Genomic DNA, 18,869 nt, shown 5'->3' with positions numbered 1-18,869 from the left:
GGAGGGGGGCACGGAGGAGCCAATGATCGTGGGGACCAGTGAAAGCCAAACGGCGGCTGGGGCTGAGGGCGGTCAGTACCTAAGCAGGTCGGTTCTGGCGACTCTTCTTCCTCCAAGACGGACTTTACCAGCGGCTAACCGCTGCTCCGCCGCTGCGAGAGGGGCCCGGGCACCACCACCACCAGCAGACAGCACCCTTCAGAGCGCAACCCGGGGCCAGCGAGGCGGTAAAGCGACTGGCCCGCGGGTAGCCGAGCCCTGACAGGAGCCGCAGTCAGCACGACCTCCCCCGCCGGCGTCCGGCGGCGGACTGAGGCACCGCGCCCCGCCCCCGCCGCAGCCGTTGCGCCCGGCGCATGCGCGCTGGCGTGGCGATTCAAACCCGACGGGGCGGAGAGCTACGCGCCCGATTGGTAGCCCGCCATCCGAGCCGCGCGTCGATTGGCCAGAAGGCGAGGAGTAGGCGGGGCGGGGGCGGGTGGCGGGCCTGAGGCGGCGAGGCCCGTCCCCGTCCCCGCCGTGAGGATGAGCGCCCCGACACCCCGCCAGGCCCCGGCCGCCTCCCCAGCCCCGCGGTCCCTCGGCAGCACCGGCACCCCCGTGTTGGCCGAATGCCCCGGTAACGACGATGAACGGGAGAGGCGGCAACGCCGGCGCTCGAGGGCCGCCGACTTCCAGCTCGGCAGCACCGACTCGCCGCTGGGCCTCGCCTCACCCGCGCCCAGGTACGGGCGGGCTCGGTCTGAGGAGGTTTTGGGGGTTTTTTGGGGGGAGAGGGGGTTGGAGGGGGAGAGGGAGGTACGCGGAGGAGGAGGGTCCCGAAATCACCGTCTTTCCCCCAGGCAGACGGAGGAATGGCTGCCGGCCCTCCCCCAGTGGACCAACGCTCAGATCTCGGATCACTACAGCACCTGCATCAAGCTCTCCACCGAGAACGTGAGTCGGACACCTCGGGGAGGGCTCCTGATCCCGGCCCCTCTCACATCACCTGTGTCTGGCAGCGGTTGCAAGGCCGGGAGGGATTTTAAAACTCCTTGAGCCTTGGCTATGCGGTTATTCTTCTTCCAAGCCCTCTGAGCCACGTTCCTGATCCAAGCCGTGGCCAGATCTGGGCTTCTGTTGCTGCCTTCCCTGCAGTAACAAAGTAGGACATGGCACGGACCGTATCCCCTCGGTCCTGCTTTAAATACCTCCATGACATGAGGGTTTAGACAGTTTGGACAGGTGTCGATTTGCCAGGTGATCAGTTCCGAGCTGTGCTTTGTTTCAGAAAATCACCATGAAGAATGCCTTTGGCTTACACCTGATAGACTATATGACCGAGATCCTGAAACAGAAGGGCTCTGAACCGACCGACTTCAAGGTGAGAAGAATCGCTGCCTAGTCATGGTGGTGCTTTGTCTCCAACTGGCATTTAGCCTAAGGTTTAGCCAATAACAAACCTCAAATAACGCTGAAGGTAACTGAGCTTGTTACTTCCACTAAAAATACCTGGTAGAGGCAGCATAGTCACTTTTCGCAGAAGCTTGCAGTGTTGAATCCTTTTGTACCATAGAAATTAAAGGCTGAATTCTTTCAGCTATGGTCCTTCAAAAGGAGAGCTTGTTTAAAAGTAAGACTTGTGAGGCTTCTGAGGTAAATAATGGGTGTTACAACCAGTGACAAAACAAGACTGGAAGAGAAAGGAAGTTAGTGTGGCTAACTCCTGGTCTAATTTTGATTCAGGATGGATCAGAATAAGAATGTGCCAGGGCAAAGACTTATTCGCTATAATAGTTGACTGATGCTAGGAGGGAGAACTGAATTCTTGGGTGAATGAACAAATGGCAGGGCTTTTGAATGCGTCCTCAAGGAACCCCTGAGCTAGCTGTCTCATAGTTGATAGAACTGAGGAAGGGATGGGAAACTGCACAGGTTTTCAGTGGGTAGTCTTTTGACTTAGTAATTTGAGAAAATAGAATGATACCAAGAGGATGACCCAAAAGAAGGCATGGAGGAGAGAGGTCTCTTGGGAGATGCAAATCTGCACCTTTCTGCTTCTCCACATTGCTTAATCTTGGCGATTTTTTAAGTATTTTTCTGTGTGATCCCTTCCAAAATACCTGACAAAGCAAACTGTAGGCTCTGCCTCGGAAGACACATCTTGACCCCTGCTGTGCACCTAGGTCTCCAGTAGGTTTTGGAATAAATCCTTTTCCAGTTGTTCACAATTTTGCTTGTAATACAGAGCATTCAGAAATTCGAGTCTGCAGCTTGCCTTCTATGTTTGCATCTTCTAGATGAGACTCTTTCCTTTCTAACTAAAAATTGCATCCTTTGTTCCTCCTGTCAGATAGCAGCTGGCACGCTTGATGCCAGTGCGAAGATTTACGCCGTGCGTGTGGATGTGGTCCATGCAGATACATACAAAGTTCTTGGAGGCTTAGGCAAGGACTTACCTACAAAAAATGCAGACAGCCCGGAAGGAGGTGTGCCATTCACTCATTTTCTGTTAAGCTCTTCCTGTAAGAGAGATGTCAGTGTACTTACATAGCACCCATGAATTTCAAAGCACTTTGTACATCTAGGAGTGTACCACTAACTTCATTTTCAAGGGCTGGGAAATCCTGAATTAGTTTGCCTGGGTACTTGAGCAGGGAGGGTTGAGATGAGAACCTGAACGTGTTGCTCAATCCTGTATTCAACGATTTGGCCCATCAGATTTGAATGCAAACCAAAGGTGGCCTAATCTGAAACATTAAAAACGAAGCGCCCTCCTCTTTGCTGTCCTTTGCTTTGAAACGAAAATGTGCTGTTAAGATAAAATAGAGTCAATAAAAAGAAATGCAGCATCCAGTCAATAAAACATTGGTGGTTCATGCTAATAGATACCTAATTGGCTAACTTCATGCCCACTGGGTTTTTGCACGTTTGTCCTACAAACTGAAGTAAATGTTGTGCTATCCCTCCGTAGGGTATTTTAGCAAGTTTTCTAAGTGTAACTTGTTCTTTTCCTTTTAGAAGACAGTGCAGTTCCTGAGGCTGTCAAGAGAGTTCAGACAAAGAAAAAGCACTTATTCAAAACCATTGAGAAGAACTTGAGTAACATCAATGTGTCGGAGGCTAATCGCAGATGTGAGGTGGGTGGAGGGGGGCTGCTGTAGCAGCTGTGTTCTAGTGGAGGAAAGGAGATGTCGCCTCATCTTTCTCATTTCTATTGTTTTCCTTATTGTGCATTCCTTTCGTGGGCTCTAACATTCACATGCACATCTGTGAATTCTGCTATTATATCAAGAATGTTCCTAGTCATGTATATTCCTCCTGCATGAGGCAGCTGTGAGAGCTCTCTCCTCACTGAAAAAGATGCATGGGTCATTGTCCCTTCGGATCTGTGCTTCAAAGTCTCCTGCAGAGCCCTGCTTCACCCCCTCCATCTACTCCATTCCTTGATTCTCTGCTTCATTCTGTACCTGTAGGTTGATCCCATGTTCCAGAAAACAGCTGCATCTTTTGATGAATGCAGCACAGCTGGCATTTTCCTCACCGGGCTGCGTACCCAAAGCTGCCACAGTGAGCTCCTCTTTGACTCAAAGATTGTGCCTCTCCCTTCTTCAGAGACGCTCATGCTGCCAAACTCTGATCCTGTGAAAGTGACAGATTTAAAGTGTGAGTGCCGGTAACTGCTAAGCAAAGGGGCCCATCCAGACTTTTCGATCCTTTTCATCTCCCAAACATGCTCATTTTAGTCTCAGCCAGCTTGACTTGTGCTTTTCTTCACTGCTTGGCTACCCTGTGGCTCCATTGCTCTGATCCTGATCAAATTGAGACTGGTTGCTGGATAAACAGGACCTTTGTAGGTTTTAGATCGCTACGTGTAACTTCACCTCTGGCAGATCTGTCACACAGCAAGTATACGTGGTCTGAGCCGTGCACCAGTTGAGATTAGTGTGCTCCAGGTTAAGGACTGACCTTCTTAAGAGTGTTTTGAGCCTATACATACTACCCAACCCCACTGCTCTGATAAAATTCCCAGCGTTACGCCCACCCTTGAGTTAGGATAGCAAGTGAACTCTCCCTTTCTGCTGAGAAATGAGCCTGACTGCTTTTGCAGTGAGCCCTGCACCACCCTACATGGAAGAAGGGCTGCCTATATATGTGGCTTTAAGAATGATTTAATGCCTGGCACTTGTTTTAGGTGCTGGTTGCTTCATCCTATATCTAATCTCTCCCCTTTGCTCTCCTTGTCTCTAGCCCTGCTAGCACAGTGCATTGAAAAACGCCCCATCTGCTCTTCGCTGGCTGGTTTCCAGTTTACAAAGTGGGATGCTGAATCCCATGATGAGGTATGTTTGTTAGCTCTGTGCCAGGTGGGATACTTGAGCTATATTCTGTGCTGTCCTCCAAAGCAATCTCCCAGATACATGGGGCAGTTTGCGCTGCAGGGCTGCTGATATCCTGCAAATTTTTTTCCTGAGCACTTCTTCTCCTACAGTCAGTGTCAGCCCTGTTGGAAAAATTTAAGAAGAGCGACCAAGTGTTCAATATCAATGCAGAGACAGACAGTGACGTGGAAGACTCTGTTCCCACCCTGCCAGATGACAACTTCAATTCTGACTCCCCCAGGACTACAGAAGCAGACAAGATAGGGGAATTCAGAGAAAATCTCAACTCCTGTGGGACACTCTGCCAGAGCAAGAGGTAAGTAGTCACTGAAAATCTATAGCTTTGCTTTGATAGCAAGCAACAACTTCTGGCAGCTCTCTGAGGAATCTTTAATTTACTGCGTAGACATTTCCCATCTGCCGATAGCTTGCTTTCTGCTCAAGTTTTGGGTACGTCCAGGAGTGCCTTACAATAGTACCTCTACCCTCCAAGAGGACCTTTTCCTATGGTCACCTTTCCCCAGAGTGATTGCTTGCCTGCTCACTCTCCTGCCCAGTTTCCAGCCTGCCCTTTGGCAAATCCAACTCTGTGTTTGCAGCAGCCTCATGGACTCCAGACAATGCAGCACCCACAGTACTGTTCACTCATTAAAGAGCCAGAGTCCTGCACACATGCCGGCAGAGGGAGCGGGTGATGTCTGTACAGAGCTGATCTGGTTATTAAATGCACGCTCAGGCCTGGTGTGTGCCAAAGGAATGATTTCACTGAGCAGCATGTGTGCTCTTTCCAGAACTGATGTGGTTCCTTTTGGAGAGGGAGACATCGGGACCATGTGCCTTCATCTCTCCATGAAACCAGGGGAATACTCCTACTTCAGTCCCCGAACTCTGTCAATGTGGGCTGGCCCAGAGCACTGGCGTTTCAAACCTCGACACAAAGGTACGTATTTAGAGACAGCGGCTCATACGCTACAGATGCGGCTACTGCTAGGTCCTGCTTACCTTTGGAGATGGGTGCCACCTGAGTTGTAAAGTAGGGACAGTAAAGAATGGAACGAGCCTGCATGGCTCTTTTTTAGCCAGATGGGAAACAGCACTGACTTCAGACACCAGGAAGGCTCTCAGTCACATGCGGATCCTTTGGTGTCTAACATATTCTCTATTGTTTGGGTTTGTTAATGATGTTCAAAGTTGAGGGGGTGTCTTTCACTGCAGCAATAAGAGATTCTAGCACTAATACAGCTCCTGGTGTTGTTTCCCACCTTCTGCATAAAACCTGAAGATTAAATTACACTTTCTGCTTCTATAAAAAGATAATGATCCCTTTAAAACATGAAGCTTAGAAAAACAGCTATTGCTTTCCTGTAACAAAGGGAAAAGTCTTTGCAGGTGACCTTTCTGTGTGGAGCAGATGCTCAAGTTAGGAGTGAGCTTGTTGTCCTTACTCTGTCACAAAGCACTGACAGTTTCCTTCCTTTCTGCAGCAGATGCTGACTCTGAAAAAGAGACTAAGAAAAGAAATGCAAAGAAAGCGTTTGAAATCAACTTTGATGAGGATATTGACTTTGAGGCATATTTCCGTAAGACCAAGGTACGTGCTGAGGTTCTGCCTCTTTCTGCTCTCTCTTTTGCCATATCAGTGTATCTTGGAACTGTCATCTGCAAATGGTTCATATGCTCCTGTGAAACTGGCTCTGTAAACCCAACATCATGTATGTTCCTTGGTGCAGGGTCTTCTTACTCCAGATCACGTTACAAATAGAGATTTTTACCAACCTTGGGGTAGAGAATCAGGGTGGATTCTTCCTGGCTTATACGCTGTCAGTCAAAGAGACCCTGCAGCTCCAGCTGTGTGTCACAGGGTGCTGCACAGAAGCCACTGGTTGCACTGACTGGACCAGTGTGGAACTCCTCTTCAGAGGCATCTCAGAACTTGCCACCTTTCAGACGAAGACCTGTGTTCAAAACACTTACTTGTGCATTAATCTTCCAAGTAGCGCGTAGCTCATGGGTAATGGTATTTATTACCTTTCCCAGGCATCTGTAACTCTAGCCAAATCCATTCTGGAAAGCCAGAATGGGAAGAGCACCACGCTTCCCACAGACTTCAACTATGACCCTAACAACATTCTCCAGCTGTTCCTCAAACCAGCTGTTAAGGTAAGAGTCTTCTCTAAAAGCCTGTTGGCAATGATTCCATGAACAAAACCGCTCTTCACCAAATGCTTGAAGCGCTTCGGGATGCTCCTTAGGGCTGGAGACGGGCCAGCATATCTCTCGCTGAAGTGCCCCACTTGTGGATGCCGAAGTGGCTGTGCTTAGCTGTTGTGCTTTACAAGGGGCTTGCTAGAGGGCTGGCATGCGAGGAGGAGGAGGAAGAGCTAGCAGGCTGGGAAAAGGAGGCGATGAAGGAACAAGGCGCAGGCGTTGCTTGGGGAAGTATTTAGAGTTTTTTCTTTCCTGATCCCTGGTCTTGTCTCTGTAGCTCTGCAGGACGTCTGAGCTGGACAGCTCATTGGATCACGAAGATGACATCGGCGAGTACGATTACAACAACCCCAATGACACCTCCAATTTCTGCCCTGCATTGCAGGTAACTGGAACAAGATTTCTTTCTGTTGCTTATACTTGATATGTGATGGGAATAATTTAGGAAGAATCTGTGTCTGGAATTAATTACTACTGAAAAAGAATAGGAGCTGCAGATTATGACGAAGCTGTACGAGCCTCTGTGCACACCCCTGTCCCCTCACCCTTAATGAAATCAACTAAACTCTCTGCCTTTGGTGTTTCTTTGCCAGTCAGTTTGTTGCAGAAACTCTGTTCCAGCCTTTTCCATAGACCTGTGCCCTAAAGCAGGAGTAAATGCCATTGCTTACCTCTTCTGTCATCTCTACACAGTGAAGTTTGCTCCCAGCTGTTTCGAGCTCCCACTGAAGTAGATTTCTTCTAAAGCTTCAGCTTTCTGCCAGGCCAGCACCGCCTCCTGACTGTGTTTGTGACAAGTCTGGTCCCACGCTGGCAGAAGAGCCCTCATCTCTGTTACCTTTCTGTGTAGAACAGTCTTTTGATACTCTGTGCTCTAGATCTCCCTTGAGTTTAGCCTTAGCCCAGCCTAAGCGCTATGGGGAGAGGCTGAATAAGAACATGTTCCATGGGGAAGGTGGACAGGTATCACCACCCTCCTGAGAGGCGGGTGCTCTTGTTATCTCGGTGCAGGACAACTCTGGCTCCTCAAAGATGTCTCTGGGTAGCCTCACTGCTGTATCTCTTCTTGATCAGGCTGCAGACAGCGATGATGATAATGACCCCATTCAATTAATGGGCCAGACAGGGGACTTCAACCTTACCAGCCACCCTGAGGGTCAAGACGCTGAGCTCCACACGGTTGTCGGCAATGTCAATGTCACAACGTATGGAGAGCTGAACCTCATTGCTGAGCCCCAGAAGGTAAGGGCTCGTGTTGTCGCCAAGCTGTGAACTGCTCACTTGGGCAGGTCTGGAGCAAAGCCTCTCAACACCTCAGGTGGTTAGAAGTCCTGAGATGGCAGTTTCCCTGGTGCAGGATTCTCCTGGGTTTGCTACTGGACACTTTTTTCCCAGATGAACCCTTGTGTAAGAGGAGGGAATTAAAAATCAAAGGTTTAGTAGTGAGATAGCATTTACCATTGTTCCCAAGAACCATGTTTTGATTGTTCCTGTGGCCCTAAGTGAGGATAGTGCTGCTGCTTCTGCTCAGCTGCTCTCAACTAACCCTGGACTTCTTTTCCTCAGGTCAATAAGATAGCAATTCAGTATGCAAAGACAGCCAAGAAAATGGACATGAAGAGGTTAAAGAAAAACATGTGGGACATCTTGACTAATGGAGAGAAGAAAGAAACAGTGGCTGAGGTGAGTGCAGGGGGAGCCAGATACCTCAATAGGCCCAGGACTGTGCTTAACCCCTGCAGAGACAGTCTTGGTCAGGTTTAGCAGCAATTCCTTTCTAGTAGTCTTGCTCCCATGGGATGGTTGATAAGGACAGACTGAGTGTAACTTGCAGTGGTTTTTTCTCTGAACACAAGGCTGAATACTGGGGAGCAAAGTCCATCTCAGCAGTGTCTGTCTTTTTGCTAAATAGATGGAAGATGCAGAGAAAGAGGAGGACACATCCATGGTAGCAGGAGAGAAGGTCTTCAGCAGCATTACAAAGGAACTGCTTCACAGGTAGAGAGGCCCTAAAAAAGGTTGGACTGCAGCTGGGGGACAGACTTCAGCTGAGCTTGGGCAAATGCTGACCCCTCTCTGTCTATATTACAACCTGCTAACTGAACCCTGATGGGGAAAAAAAAAATCTCTTCTCTTGCTCTCTGGGAGCTACGGGTTGCATTCAGCTTGGCAAATTCTGTGCTGGTGGGAGGGGAAAGGTAGAGAAAACCAGATCCCTGGGGAAGAGCTAATCTTTGGCGACCTGGTCCTTGCAGACACACTCCATCCGCTGGGTTTCAGTAGGCTCTGGCCATCCTAACTTCCTCCCTTCTCTTTTGTAGGCTGCCTTCTGTGATGGCTAACAATCTGTCTGTCCCCTTAGCCTTCGCCTGCCTCTTGCATTTGGCAAATGAGAAGGTAAGTGTAGCGTGCACACAGGAGACGTGGTAGGAGCAGCGGGCGAAACGCACAGTGAAAAGTGCCAGGAGCAGGGCCGTTTTCTTGCTGCATCAGGACTTCTCAGTTTAAGTCCCCGTTTCATGCTTATAGTGAACATAAATCAGGCTAATGTGCTGGGAATGACAGCCCGTGGTTAAGTACTCGTAGCATTTCCAGCCTAACTGCTGCCTGTCCTTCCTTGTCCTTGGGTCTGGCAGCAGAGGGGTGAGCACCTGTTGCTCAGTGTTGTTCTAAGATTGTGAGAGTTCCAGACTCCGAAGCAACAGCCGATGGGAAGCCTTGGTCTTGCGTGTGCTACTGGTGACAGAAGGGGCTGAGGTTGTTCTGAACCATCATCGTGTGTGGTTTTTTTTATGCCAGGCCTTCAGACTCCAAGGGGAAGAGTCTGGCTTTGTCAAACTTAGCTTTTCTTTTATATTCCCAGAATCTGAAGCTGGAGGGCACAGAGGACTTGTCTGATGTCCTAGTGAAGCAAGGCTACTGAGCCCTGTGCGGAGCAGACCACCGGGGCTGACCCACAGGACAGAGCTCAACTTCCCAGCTGGCCAGTGCTCGCTCTGGACTCTCTCATCAGTGGCAGATTTTTCTTGTCCCAGCACCGTTGCTGAGAAATCCCACTGGTCTCTGCACTTCACAAAGACTTCTAAATCAAGGATGTCCTACTCAAACGTAGGACCTGTACAGATGGACAGTTGCAGCTCAGCCTGCCTGGCTCCTGCCATCTTCGATCCATCGGCTCTTTCCTGTGTCTGGGTAGCAGAGTTCCTCCATCTCACTGTGAACTGCCAGTGCCTGCTAGCAAACGGTCCCTCTGTGTGTCACTCACTGTCTGTCTGTAATTCCCAGTACGTGGACTGACTGTTACTCGTGTCTCCAGTTCCTCCTGTAGTCCTGTTCATCCCCTGAAATTATTGACTTTTTATACTGAGCTTAAAGATAATAAATTGCTACAGGCTTTGTCGATGGGCCTTTGAGATGGGGAAGGAGGAGTCTCCAAAACAGGAGAGAGGTTAAAATAACAACACATGAGTGTCAGGGAGCAGCAAGAGCAGGGTGGCTCCCTAAAGAAAGGCAAACAAGGAGTCACAGGTTGCACGGCCAGAGCATCACCAGCCAGGACCCAGTCCTCCAGTACCTGAACAATGTGAGCAGGACCAACCTGGAGATGGTGGCCAGGTTCAACCAAGAGTTGAGATCACTATGCAAGTGCGTGGTGCTGAGGCAGGTCCAAGATGAAGCCAGGAAGTCTGTGTGCAGGTCAGGATTGGGTCTGAGGCGATGAGGCAGGGACAGCAGCACACCCAGTGCAGCTCAGGCAGGGACTGAAGCCCTTCAGCTGAGCTTCGGTGGAGCTCCTGGGCCATGGGTGCAGGTCAAGGCCCCTGGTGAGGCTGGTCAAGGCCATTGGGGCTTATTAATGTCCTCAGGGCCCTTGACGAGGTGGGTGGAGAACAGCTCTGTGCAGAGTGGGGGAGCCTAGAGCTGGCTCCAGTGCTGTCCCTGTGCTGTCAGCTGTGCCCCTGTGGGCATCTCTGGGCACAGGACCCCCCCCTCCCTGAGAGCTGGCCTGAGGGGGCAGGTTGGGGGCACAGGACATGCTGGTGGGGCACAAGGTGAGGAGTTTTAAATAAAAGTCACAAACAGGGACTTTCTTCAAGAAACGATGTATTTCCTTGAGTTGCAATTCAGCTGAGGGGAGGTCTGCATGGGAAACGCCAGCAGCCCCCCCTTGTATCCACAGCTTTGAGACCAGTGGGGGAGACTTCCCTGAGGGACTTCTGGGGCGATGTGAGGTGGCAGCGCCTGCTTCACCTCAGCCCCTCCAGCACAGCGAGGGTGGGCTTGAACACGGCCTCGTCTGCCACCCCCAGGATCTGTACCACGTCCTCCCTGGCCCCAGGGCTCTTCACCCCCAGGGCATCTGCCCCTCACCTTGCCTTTGAGGTCCTTCAGTCCCATCTCCCAGAAGAGCTGTGGGACTGGTCCCCAGGCAGCTGCCTGCCTCTCCCCAGTAATCTGTGGCATAGTGTCAGGAGGGGAGGTGGAAGAAGCGGATGATCCTGTTGCTGCTGTGGGCACCGTGCAGCCCTCCTCGCCGCTGCACCGGCAGCGAGTTCCCCAATTCTTCTTCCAGCATCTGGAGGAGAGAAGCAGCGCTGCCACGTCCCGTGCCCCGTGTTGCGGGGGCTTGCAGCGGGGAGGGCAGCCCTCCATTGCATCCCTTGAGCTGGGCCAAGAAGGGGAGGGGATGCTTCGGGCTGCACGACCACTCACCTCCTTGCGGGCAGCCAGCCGTTGCTTCCACTCGCTGAGCTCCATGACGTGCTCCTGGTCCAGCTGCCCCAGCTGCCTCCTCTCCTGTTCTGCCAAGAGGTGCATCTTCTCGCTCTGGGAGAGGGGAGGTGGAAATGGGAAGGAAGATGCTCGAGGAGAGGTAGCAGGGGTGTGGGAAGCCCCTGGGGTGGACAGTTTTGCAGTGGTCCCTGGTACCTGCACCTGCTCCAGCTCTGCCAGGCTCTCGGCCTGCTGCTGCTGCAGCTGCTGCAGCTGCTGCGCCTGCTGCTCCTGCTGCTGTTGCGCTTCCGCTCGCTGCCGCCTCTCCTCCTGCTGCACGAACTGCGGTGGGGGACAGCCCGTGTCACCCTCCCCTTCCCTAAAAGCCATGGCTTACAGTTTGCAGGGACTTTCCCCATACTTTGTGCTGGGGAACCTCGTTGGCCCCGGACAGGTCCTTGTACCTGCTTGGCCCTCTCCCTCTGCTTGGCCCCATTAGCCTCCTGGATCTTCAGGTTGTCCTTGAAGAGGGCCAGGCGGATTTTGGCATCACAGCGCTGGCTTTTCAGCAGCTGAGCCTGCTCCTGCACCTGCTGGCTCTTCAGGTCCTCCAGCAAGAGCTGGTGGAAGCGGTTCATCCTCTCTGTCTCCTGGGAAAGGGGCAGGAGGGTGAGCCAGGAGAGCGGTCAGGAGCCTGCAGGGCTGGGGGAGCATCGCCAGCGCTTCCCACCTCACCTTCTCGTGGCGTTTGCGGAGCTGCTGCCTCTGCAGCGCGTGCTGCTCCTTCACCTGCTGCCTAAAGAGCTGGTACTTCTCCTGCAGGTGCCCTTGCTCCATGTTCCACACCACTGACTCACGGGCTGCCGGGCAAGACCGCAGCATGATGACCACCTCCAAAAAACCCCCAGCCAGACCCCCTGCTTCCCTCCCCAAGAACCCTCCATCCTCTTCCTCCTCCCAGCCCAGTGTGCACCTCTCCTGAGGCTGTGGATCTTGTTGATGCACTCCCAGTCGATGGATGTCATCTTCTTCTTGTGCTCCTGGACGACCTTCTGCAGGGCTGCATTGAGTTCCTCCTGCTGCTGCTGCAGGAACCGCTGCTCCTGCGGTGAGCAATGGAGGGACTTGGTCCCAGCACCCAGGGGAGACGGTCCCCAGCCTCCTGGTGGCATAGCCAGGGAAGCCAGCACTGCCCCCAGACCCTCACCTCTCTCCCATCACCCTTCAGCTCTTCCATCCTCCTCCTGCAGTTCTTCTCCTGGAGGGACTTGAGGCGCTTGGCCTCATCTTGCAGCCTCACTGTGTACTGGAGCTCCTGGCGCTCCTTCAGCTGCTGGTAGCGCCGCTCCAAGCTCTCCATCTCTCGGTCATAAAAGTCCTTCTTGCTCTGCCATGCAGATATGGTTAATGGGGCTGCAGGGCCAAAAAGGGGCCCCCAAAAAAACCAACCCCCCCCCCCCAGACACTGGCATCTCCCCCAGCGGGACCCCAGCACCCCCTTGCACGTGTCCCTCTCCAAACATATCACGGCATGAAGGGATGATGGTCCAGTTACCGTCATCTCCTGCTCAATGTGACGAAACATCTGCTCCCGCTGCTGGTGAAACTTCTGCTCCAGCTGGCTCTGAGCTCGCTGCTCTTCCTTCTGCAGCACTCGCAGCTCGCGGAGCTCCTGGCGCCTAAAGGTTTGGGGAATCAGGGTGAGAGGGGGTTGAAGGAGGCCCCTCTTGCTCTCAGGATGGCTGACTTCTAGGTCGCTAAAGGAAGGGAGAAGCTCAGCCCTGGTGCAACATCACAGAGAATTTCTCCAGCAAGAAGGAAGATGGGATGCCGGTTGGGTCTGTGGTGGCCACAGTCCCAAGCTCAGCCGATGTCACTGCCCCTCCATCTCCCCCCCTTCATCCTTTCCTACTCTCCTTGGGTGACGTGAGAGCTTATGGGAGAAGATCTTCCTCTCTCTCCTTAAGCTGGCTGCTGGACACACCAGATATGGGGCTGGGTGATGTTTTGGCTCCTCATGTGTCCCTAGTGCACAGCTCTGAGGATGCAGGGAATGGTTTGCTCATGCTTTCCTGCTGGAGTAGACCCCAGCCAGGGAGGCAGATGGGTTTTCCAAGCCTGGAGGTCAAGCACTTGTACTTTGCACAGAGACACCCAGACCCATCCTCCATCCCACACCTTCTCCCCTTTCCTCCTGGTCCTCCTCAGCCAGAAACAGGTGGAAGATGCCTGGTGGCCCCTCCGCTAACGGCATCACTCACCGAGCCGAGCGCACCATCTCATCCCTTGCCTCAGCCTTGCCGACGGTCCTGGCGGTCGTCACACTCACCTCCTCCCCGTCTACCACAAACCTGCGGGTTTTCTTCACGGTCCTTTGGAGCAAGGCAGGTTCCTGTGCAACAGGAAGCAACAGTTTGAGCTCAGACGGCCCAAAACTACGTAAACCCGACATGGGAGCCCATGTAAGGAGGGGGGCAGGTTCACGTGGCCATGTTACCTGCAAGCTTCTTACCTGCTGGGTTTCCCCAGCAGAGGGGAAAGGCTGCGCTGCTGCAGGGAGGGTACTTGGACCTTGTACATCTGCGGGGTTTTCCACAGGGGATGGCTCCTCTCCTTGCTTTGATGTGACAGATGGATCTGGTGGGTTCCCTGCTTCCCACACGGCCCGTGCCTGGGAAGAGTTGCGGACAAGGGCAGCACCAAGGCTCACGGTCTTTGTGGCCTTTGGATGTCCACCAAGGCCCTCCTGGGGCTCTGGCACTGCTCCATGACCCTCCAAGCCACCCATCTCCTCTCCAGCTCCATCCCTTGATGGCTCTTCAGGTGCTGGAGCAACCTGCACCCCATCTTCTCCAAGCTCTCCATCATTTCCATCTTCTCCTTTCCAGCCATTCCCATGAGCAGCTCCTGGCTGGTTGTCTCTGGGGCTGCTTTCTGCTTTCTCTTCTGTTTCTTCTTCAACAGGCCCCGGGATCTCCACAGCGGGTGAATCCTCTGCTGAATTTTGGGCCTCCTCACTTGCAGGTCCCTCTCCCGCACATGCTGCAGAGGCTGCCTCCAGTTCCTCTCCTGCCAGCATCACCTCCCCCAGGCCGGCTGCATCTCCCACTGGGTTATGGTCTCCAATCAAACACCCTTCTACAACATCCTCTTCCAATTTCAATTCTGCTGCCACCAGGGCTTCCTCAGGAGAAGTTTCCACCCTAGTTTCAGCATTGTCTATGGCTTCCTCCTCATTCCTTCCCACCTCCTGCTCAACCAGGTCCAGGGGGTCAGCGTCGGGCTCGCGCAAGCCTGAGTTTCTCTCCCCATTGTTCCTCTCTCCGGCCTCTCCCAGACCAGCTGGAGGCTCCTGCTGCCCCTTGAGAACATCTGACCCCCCCACTGCCTCCTCTGTCACACTGGGTGTCAGCGATTCTTCACCCCATGGCAACCTCTCCTCCACCAGCTGCGTCTCCTCAGCCTCTCCAGCACCCTCAGGTCCCACGGGTGCCCTCCCTGCTCCACCACCATCCTTCCCAAGGCGATCTTCAGCCCCAGTGGAGCCAACCTCAACCTTCAGGTTTAGCAATGACCGAGTAACCTGGTGCCGATGCTCTGCCAACAAGTTGAAGCTCTGGGTTTTGGTCCACAGGTCCAGGGCTGCCACCAGCTGCCCCACGGCCAAGCCTCTGTGCCAGCCCCCATCCACAGGTGCAGGCAGGGCCAGTGAGTTCCAAGTAGGGTCTCTGCTTAGCTCCTTTTTTGTATTGCTTTTGGGGGTTGAAACGGGGCTGGGTTGGGCTGCAAGCTGTCCCTCCACAAGTGTTTCAGCCACCGGTGATGCATTGGCATGGTGGTTTTCCTCCTGGGGGTCTGCCTTGGGTCCAACCTGCTCTGCCTTCAGCTCTCGCGGTTCAGCAAGGTCTCCTGCCCGCTGTGACCCTGAGGGGAGCTCAGCCACGTTGCAGGGGGTCCCCAGAGGGCTAGTCTCTTCTTTACACCCTTGAACTTCTCCTGCCTCTGCTGGGACTGGTGTCCCTTGAGGACCATCCAGCGCCATGATCTCCAACCCACTCGGCTCTGCCCTGTGCTGCTCCTTAAGTGTTTCTTGGGACTTCATCCCTCCAAAAAATGACCTGTGCCGCATCAGCTTCAGAAACTCGGATGGCCTCTTTGCAGTGAGCCTCATGGAGCCCACAGGCTCGAGCAAGGACCTCCTCCTCCTTTGCTTCAAGAAGTCAGATGCTTTCTTGGTCCTTGGCTCTGCCACCATCTGGATGTCGGATAGAATGCCTGGCTCCTCGCTGATTCTCCCCGCAGAGTCCAGGGGCTGATCATCCAGGGGACCCCCCAGGGTTGGGGTGCAGGAAGACTCTCCATGCTCCTGCCCAGGCTGTGGGGTGGACAACGGGGGAAGAGGTGAGGCTCAACGAGCTTGTGGAAAGGGTTGGAGGGATCTCGCACCCCAGCCAGCCACTACTCACGCACCAAGGGGACTGGACTTTCCTCCTCATCCTCTTCCTCCAGCACGTCAGCCCGGGCTTCAGCCACCAGCTCCCGGAGCGGCCGCTTGTCGGAGATGCCCACCACGAAGGGGTGCTGGGTGGGAGCAAGGGAGGTGAGCGGGGCCAGCAGTGGGGATGGGTCCCACCACCCTGAGCAGGTGGCAATGGATGCTACCCACCTGCAGGAGCTGGCTGGCTGACCACCGTGCCTCGGGGCTCTTCTCCAAGGTTTTCCTCAGGAAGTCCTTGAAGTCTTCAGACCTGTGGGATGGTCCCTGTCACCCCCACTGTGGACCCCACAGACCGTGGGGTGATGCTAGGGACACTCAGGCTCTGCTAGCACCTTGGCAGGAGGTCCCTACCCCCGTGCTGCCCACCAGTGTCACCTTCTGTGGGCAAAGGCGGCGCGATGGGAAACCTGCGGTGCCACTTCTGGAGCTGGGCTTGAAGGAGTCACGACCAGCATCACTTACAGTCTAAGAGCCCGTGCCAGCTGCCCAGACATGGCTTCGAGCAGGAGCTGCCCCATGGGGCAACTTCTCCCACCGTCACTGACATGGGGTGACATCTCCACACGGGGACTCACCACCTCTTGGGGTGACGCAAGCTGGGTGGCTGCGACTTGGCGATCTTCAGCAGCACCCGGAGGGGGTTCAGCTCATGGTAGGGGGGCTCCATCTCAGCCATCTCGATCAGCGTGATGCCCAGTGACCAGATGTCAGCCTTGTAGCCGTAGGGGCTCTCCTTGGACGTCTCACACTGTACCACCTCTGGGGCCATCCTGTGCATGGAGAGAAGGGAAGAGCTCCAGCTTGCCCTGGGCTGGTATCTCCCCCTGAAACCAAACCCAGGTGCCATCCCCTCCAGAGACAACCCTGCAGGCGCAGGATTCAACGCCAGCTCTTCCAGCGCTACCCCAGGAGGGCTTGCACCCACCAGCACCCCACGTGTCCTCTCCATACATAGTCTCATGCTACTGGGAAGCCCACCCTGGAGCTGGAGTTGGCTGGAGGAGGAAAAATCCAGTTCCTCGAGATGCTCCTAGTGTCAAGGAGCCGGTTGTGAGCAGCCACAGGAGGAACGGGACATCTGGGCTCCCCCATCCCACCTGCCTGCACTCTCAAATCCCACCAGCCCCATGGATTTCTGCCCCACACCTACCAGTACGGGGTACCGATGAAGGACACCCGGCGCTGGACAGTGCTGGAGTTTTTGGCTGAGACACCAAAATCAGCTGCAGAGTAGAGAGCAGCCGTGAGAGAGGATCCTTGGGGCAAAGCATCCCCGGGACTTCACTCCTGGCCTCCCTCTGCCACGCGGCACCCCGATGCCCCGGGGACTCACCCAGCTTGACGTCCCCGTCGAGGGTGAGCAGGACGTTGCCAGCCTTCACGTCCCTGTGGATGATCTTGCAGCTGTGCAGGTATTGCAGTGCCAGCAGCAGCTGCTTGCAAGCCACTCGAATCTGCTCCTCCGTCAACCCTTTCTCCAGCTCTGCCGTTAGCGCAAATGAACCCCACCGCTAAGTGATGCCTCTTGCCCAGCACCCCCCACAAACCCAGGGGGTATCTGGAGGAAGATGCACCCCAACACATCCTCCCTCCTGGAGATGCTGCACAAGCCCAGGACTCCCTTCCACGCCATGAAATTTGGCAATCCCATCCCAAACCCTCCGACAACTGCGTGCCAGCCAGAAAAAAAATTTATTTACCCAAAATCACTGCATCCACGGCCCCTCCAGGACAAAACTCCACCAGGATCTGCAGGGAGATGTTTCCCACTCTGTCTCCGAACATGTCCCCTCCAGACCGAGTCCCCCAGCCCCAAGATGCCAGTGGGACCCTGGCTGGGGGGTGGGACGGACCAGCACCCTCCGTAGCTCACCCAGAGCCGCCCATTCCAGTAGAGCGCATCCAGCAGCTTGGTGATGTTGGGGTGGTCACAACAAGCCAAGATCTCGATCTCCACCACATAGTCCTCCAGTTCCTCCTCACTCGGGGTGTCGATCACCTTGGCGGCTGCCAACACCCCCGTCACCTTGTTCTGCGCCTGGGGGGGGGAGAGGTTTCGTGGGGGCTCGTGGGGTACAAAAGGAGCAGCCCCAAAATTTTCAGAGAGGGGGAAGCTTGGACCCATCACATCCCTCTCCGGCTGCTCGGTGCTGCCAAGCCAAATGCTGGGGACAGACATGGGGACCCCACTATCACCAGAGCCAGGAAGGAGAGGGATGCGCAGCCACCCCATGCACAGGGCTGACGTGCAGGTGGTCCCAGCGTGGCCGTGCCACCCTGTGTGTGAGTCTCGGAGAATCCCACTGTATCCCAAAACCCTCCTGCAAGCTACGTCCTCCCACGGATGCAATATAGTTCCCGTGGGCACAGCCACTCTGAGCGCCGGCACGTGGGGGCTCAGCAAACCCCACCCCAAGGACCTTTTTTGGGGGTCCCATCCTGCAAGCAATGCCGAGGCATTCGCCTGCCCTGAAAACACCAAAAAGAGAGAAAAGGGGATGGGTTTGGCCAGGACAAGCCCAACCAGGGCCAGGGACCATCACTGCTGCGTGCCACCGGCCCCAGTGCCGGAAGGCGGCTGCTGCTGTGGGTCTGGTGAGCGGCAAATTTGGGTTTCCTGTCGCGCTCAGGCTCTGCACCGTGGTTTCAGAGAAAAACATCCCCGTCTCAACACCCTCACACCAAGCAAGGAGGCAAACACCCGCCGGCAAACGGGCCGACTCCAGGAGCCGGTGGCTCTCCCCGTGCCGAAGGTTGGGGATGGGCGGAGCCAGCACCGGGTGAGGACCCTGCCATCTTCTGCTAGAAATTTGGGGCTGTTTAGAGGTTTTTTAGCTTCTTGCGTGCCGGAAACTGCAGGATGCGAGGCAGCACCAGAAAAAAAAAAAAAGCATTTGCAAAAACCCTTGGGGCACCAGCAGCATTTTGAAATGCCCTCCTACCTTAAAGACCTTGCCGAAGGCGCCATCGCCCAGCTCGCCCAGCACCTGCCAGGCCTCCTCGGGGTCGACATCCCGTTTAACGTGCTCGTACTGCCTCGGCGGCTTCTTCTTTTCCGAAAAGCCAAAAAGGCGCCGGAGAAAAGCCAT

General features: G+C 54.4%; 2 protein-coding genes across 2 annotated transcripts; one reads left to right on the top strand and one right to left on the bottom strand.

Moving 5' to 3' along the window:
• The first annotated feature begins 575 nt into the window (after window positions 1-575).
• On the top strand, window positions 576-9,595 carry NCAPH (non-SMC condensin I complex, subunit H). The gene is made up of 17 exons (XM_010562852.1): window positions 576-725; window positions 843-936; window positions 1,271-1,363; window positions 2,333-2,468; window positions 3,001-3,119; window positions 3,456-3,645; window positions 4,231-4,322; window positions 4,472-4,677; window positions 5,153-5,301; window positions 5,846-5,952; window positions 6,399-6,521; window positions 6,847-6,954; window positions 7,644-7,811; window positions 8,136-8,252; window positions 8,482-8,567; window positions 8,891-8,966; window positions 9,433-9,595. Exons 3-17 carry the CDS (start codon window positions 1,280-1,282, stop codon window positions 9,490-9,492), a joined length of 1,821 nt encoding a protein of 606 aa, XP_010561154.1. The 5' UTR covers window positions 576-725; window positions 843-936; window positions 1,271-1,279; the 3' UTR covers window positions 9,493-9,595.
• A 1,442-nt stretch (window positions 9,596-11,037) lies between these two features.
• Window positions 11,038-18,869, bottom strand: LOC104829013 (serine/threonine-protein kinase 10-like). Its single transcript, XM_010563023.1, has 18 exons — window positions 18,723-18,869; window positions 17,654-17,818; window positions 17,481-17,529; window positions 17,114-17,263; window positions 16,931-17,003; window positions 16,356-16,550; window positions 15,949-16,030; window positions 15,753-15,863; window positions 13,795-15,657; window positions 13,544-13,674; window positions 12,838-12,961; window positions 12,490-12,669; window positions 12,256-12,385; window positions 12,018-12,142; window positions 11,747-11,932; window positions 11,565-11,624; window positions 11,283-11,396; window positions 11,038-11,145 (listed from the first exon to the last, which is right to left on the bottom strand). Exons 1-18 carry the CDS (start codon window positions 18,867-18,869, stop codon window positions 11,038-11,040), a joined length of 3,993 nt encoding a protein of 1,330 aa, XP_010561325.1.

This window comes from Haliaeetus leucocephalus, unplaced genomic scaffold, assembly GCF_000737465.1.
Source record: "Haliaeetus leucocephalus isolate CR32 unplaced genomic scaffold, Haliaeetus_leucocephalus-4.0 Scaffold162, whole genome shotgun sequence".
Taxonomy (NCBI): Eukaryota; Metazoa; Chordata; class Aves; order Accipitriformes; family Accipitridae; genus Haliaeetus; species Haliaeetus leucocephalus.
This window is presented reverse-complemented; position numbering and strand designations above follow the sequence as displayed.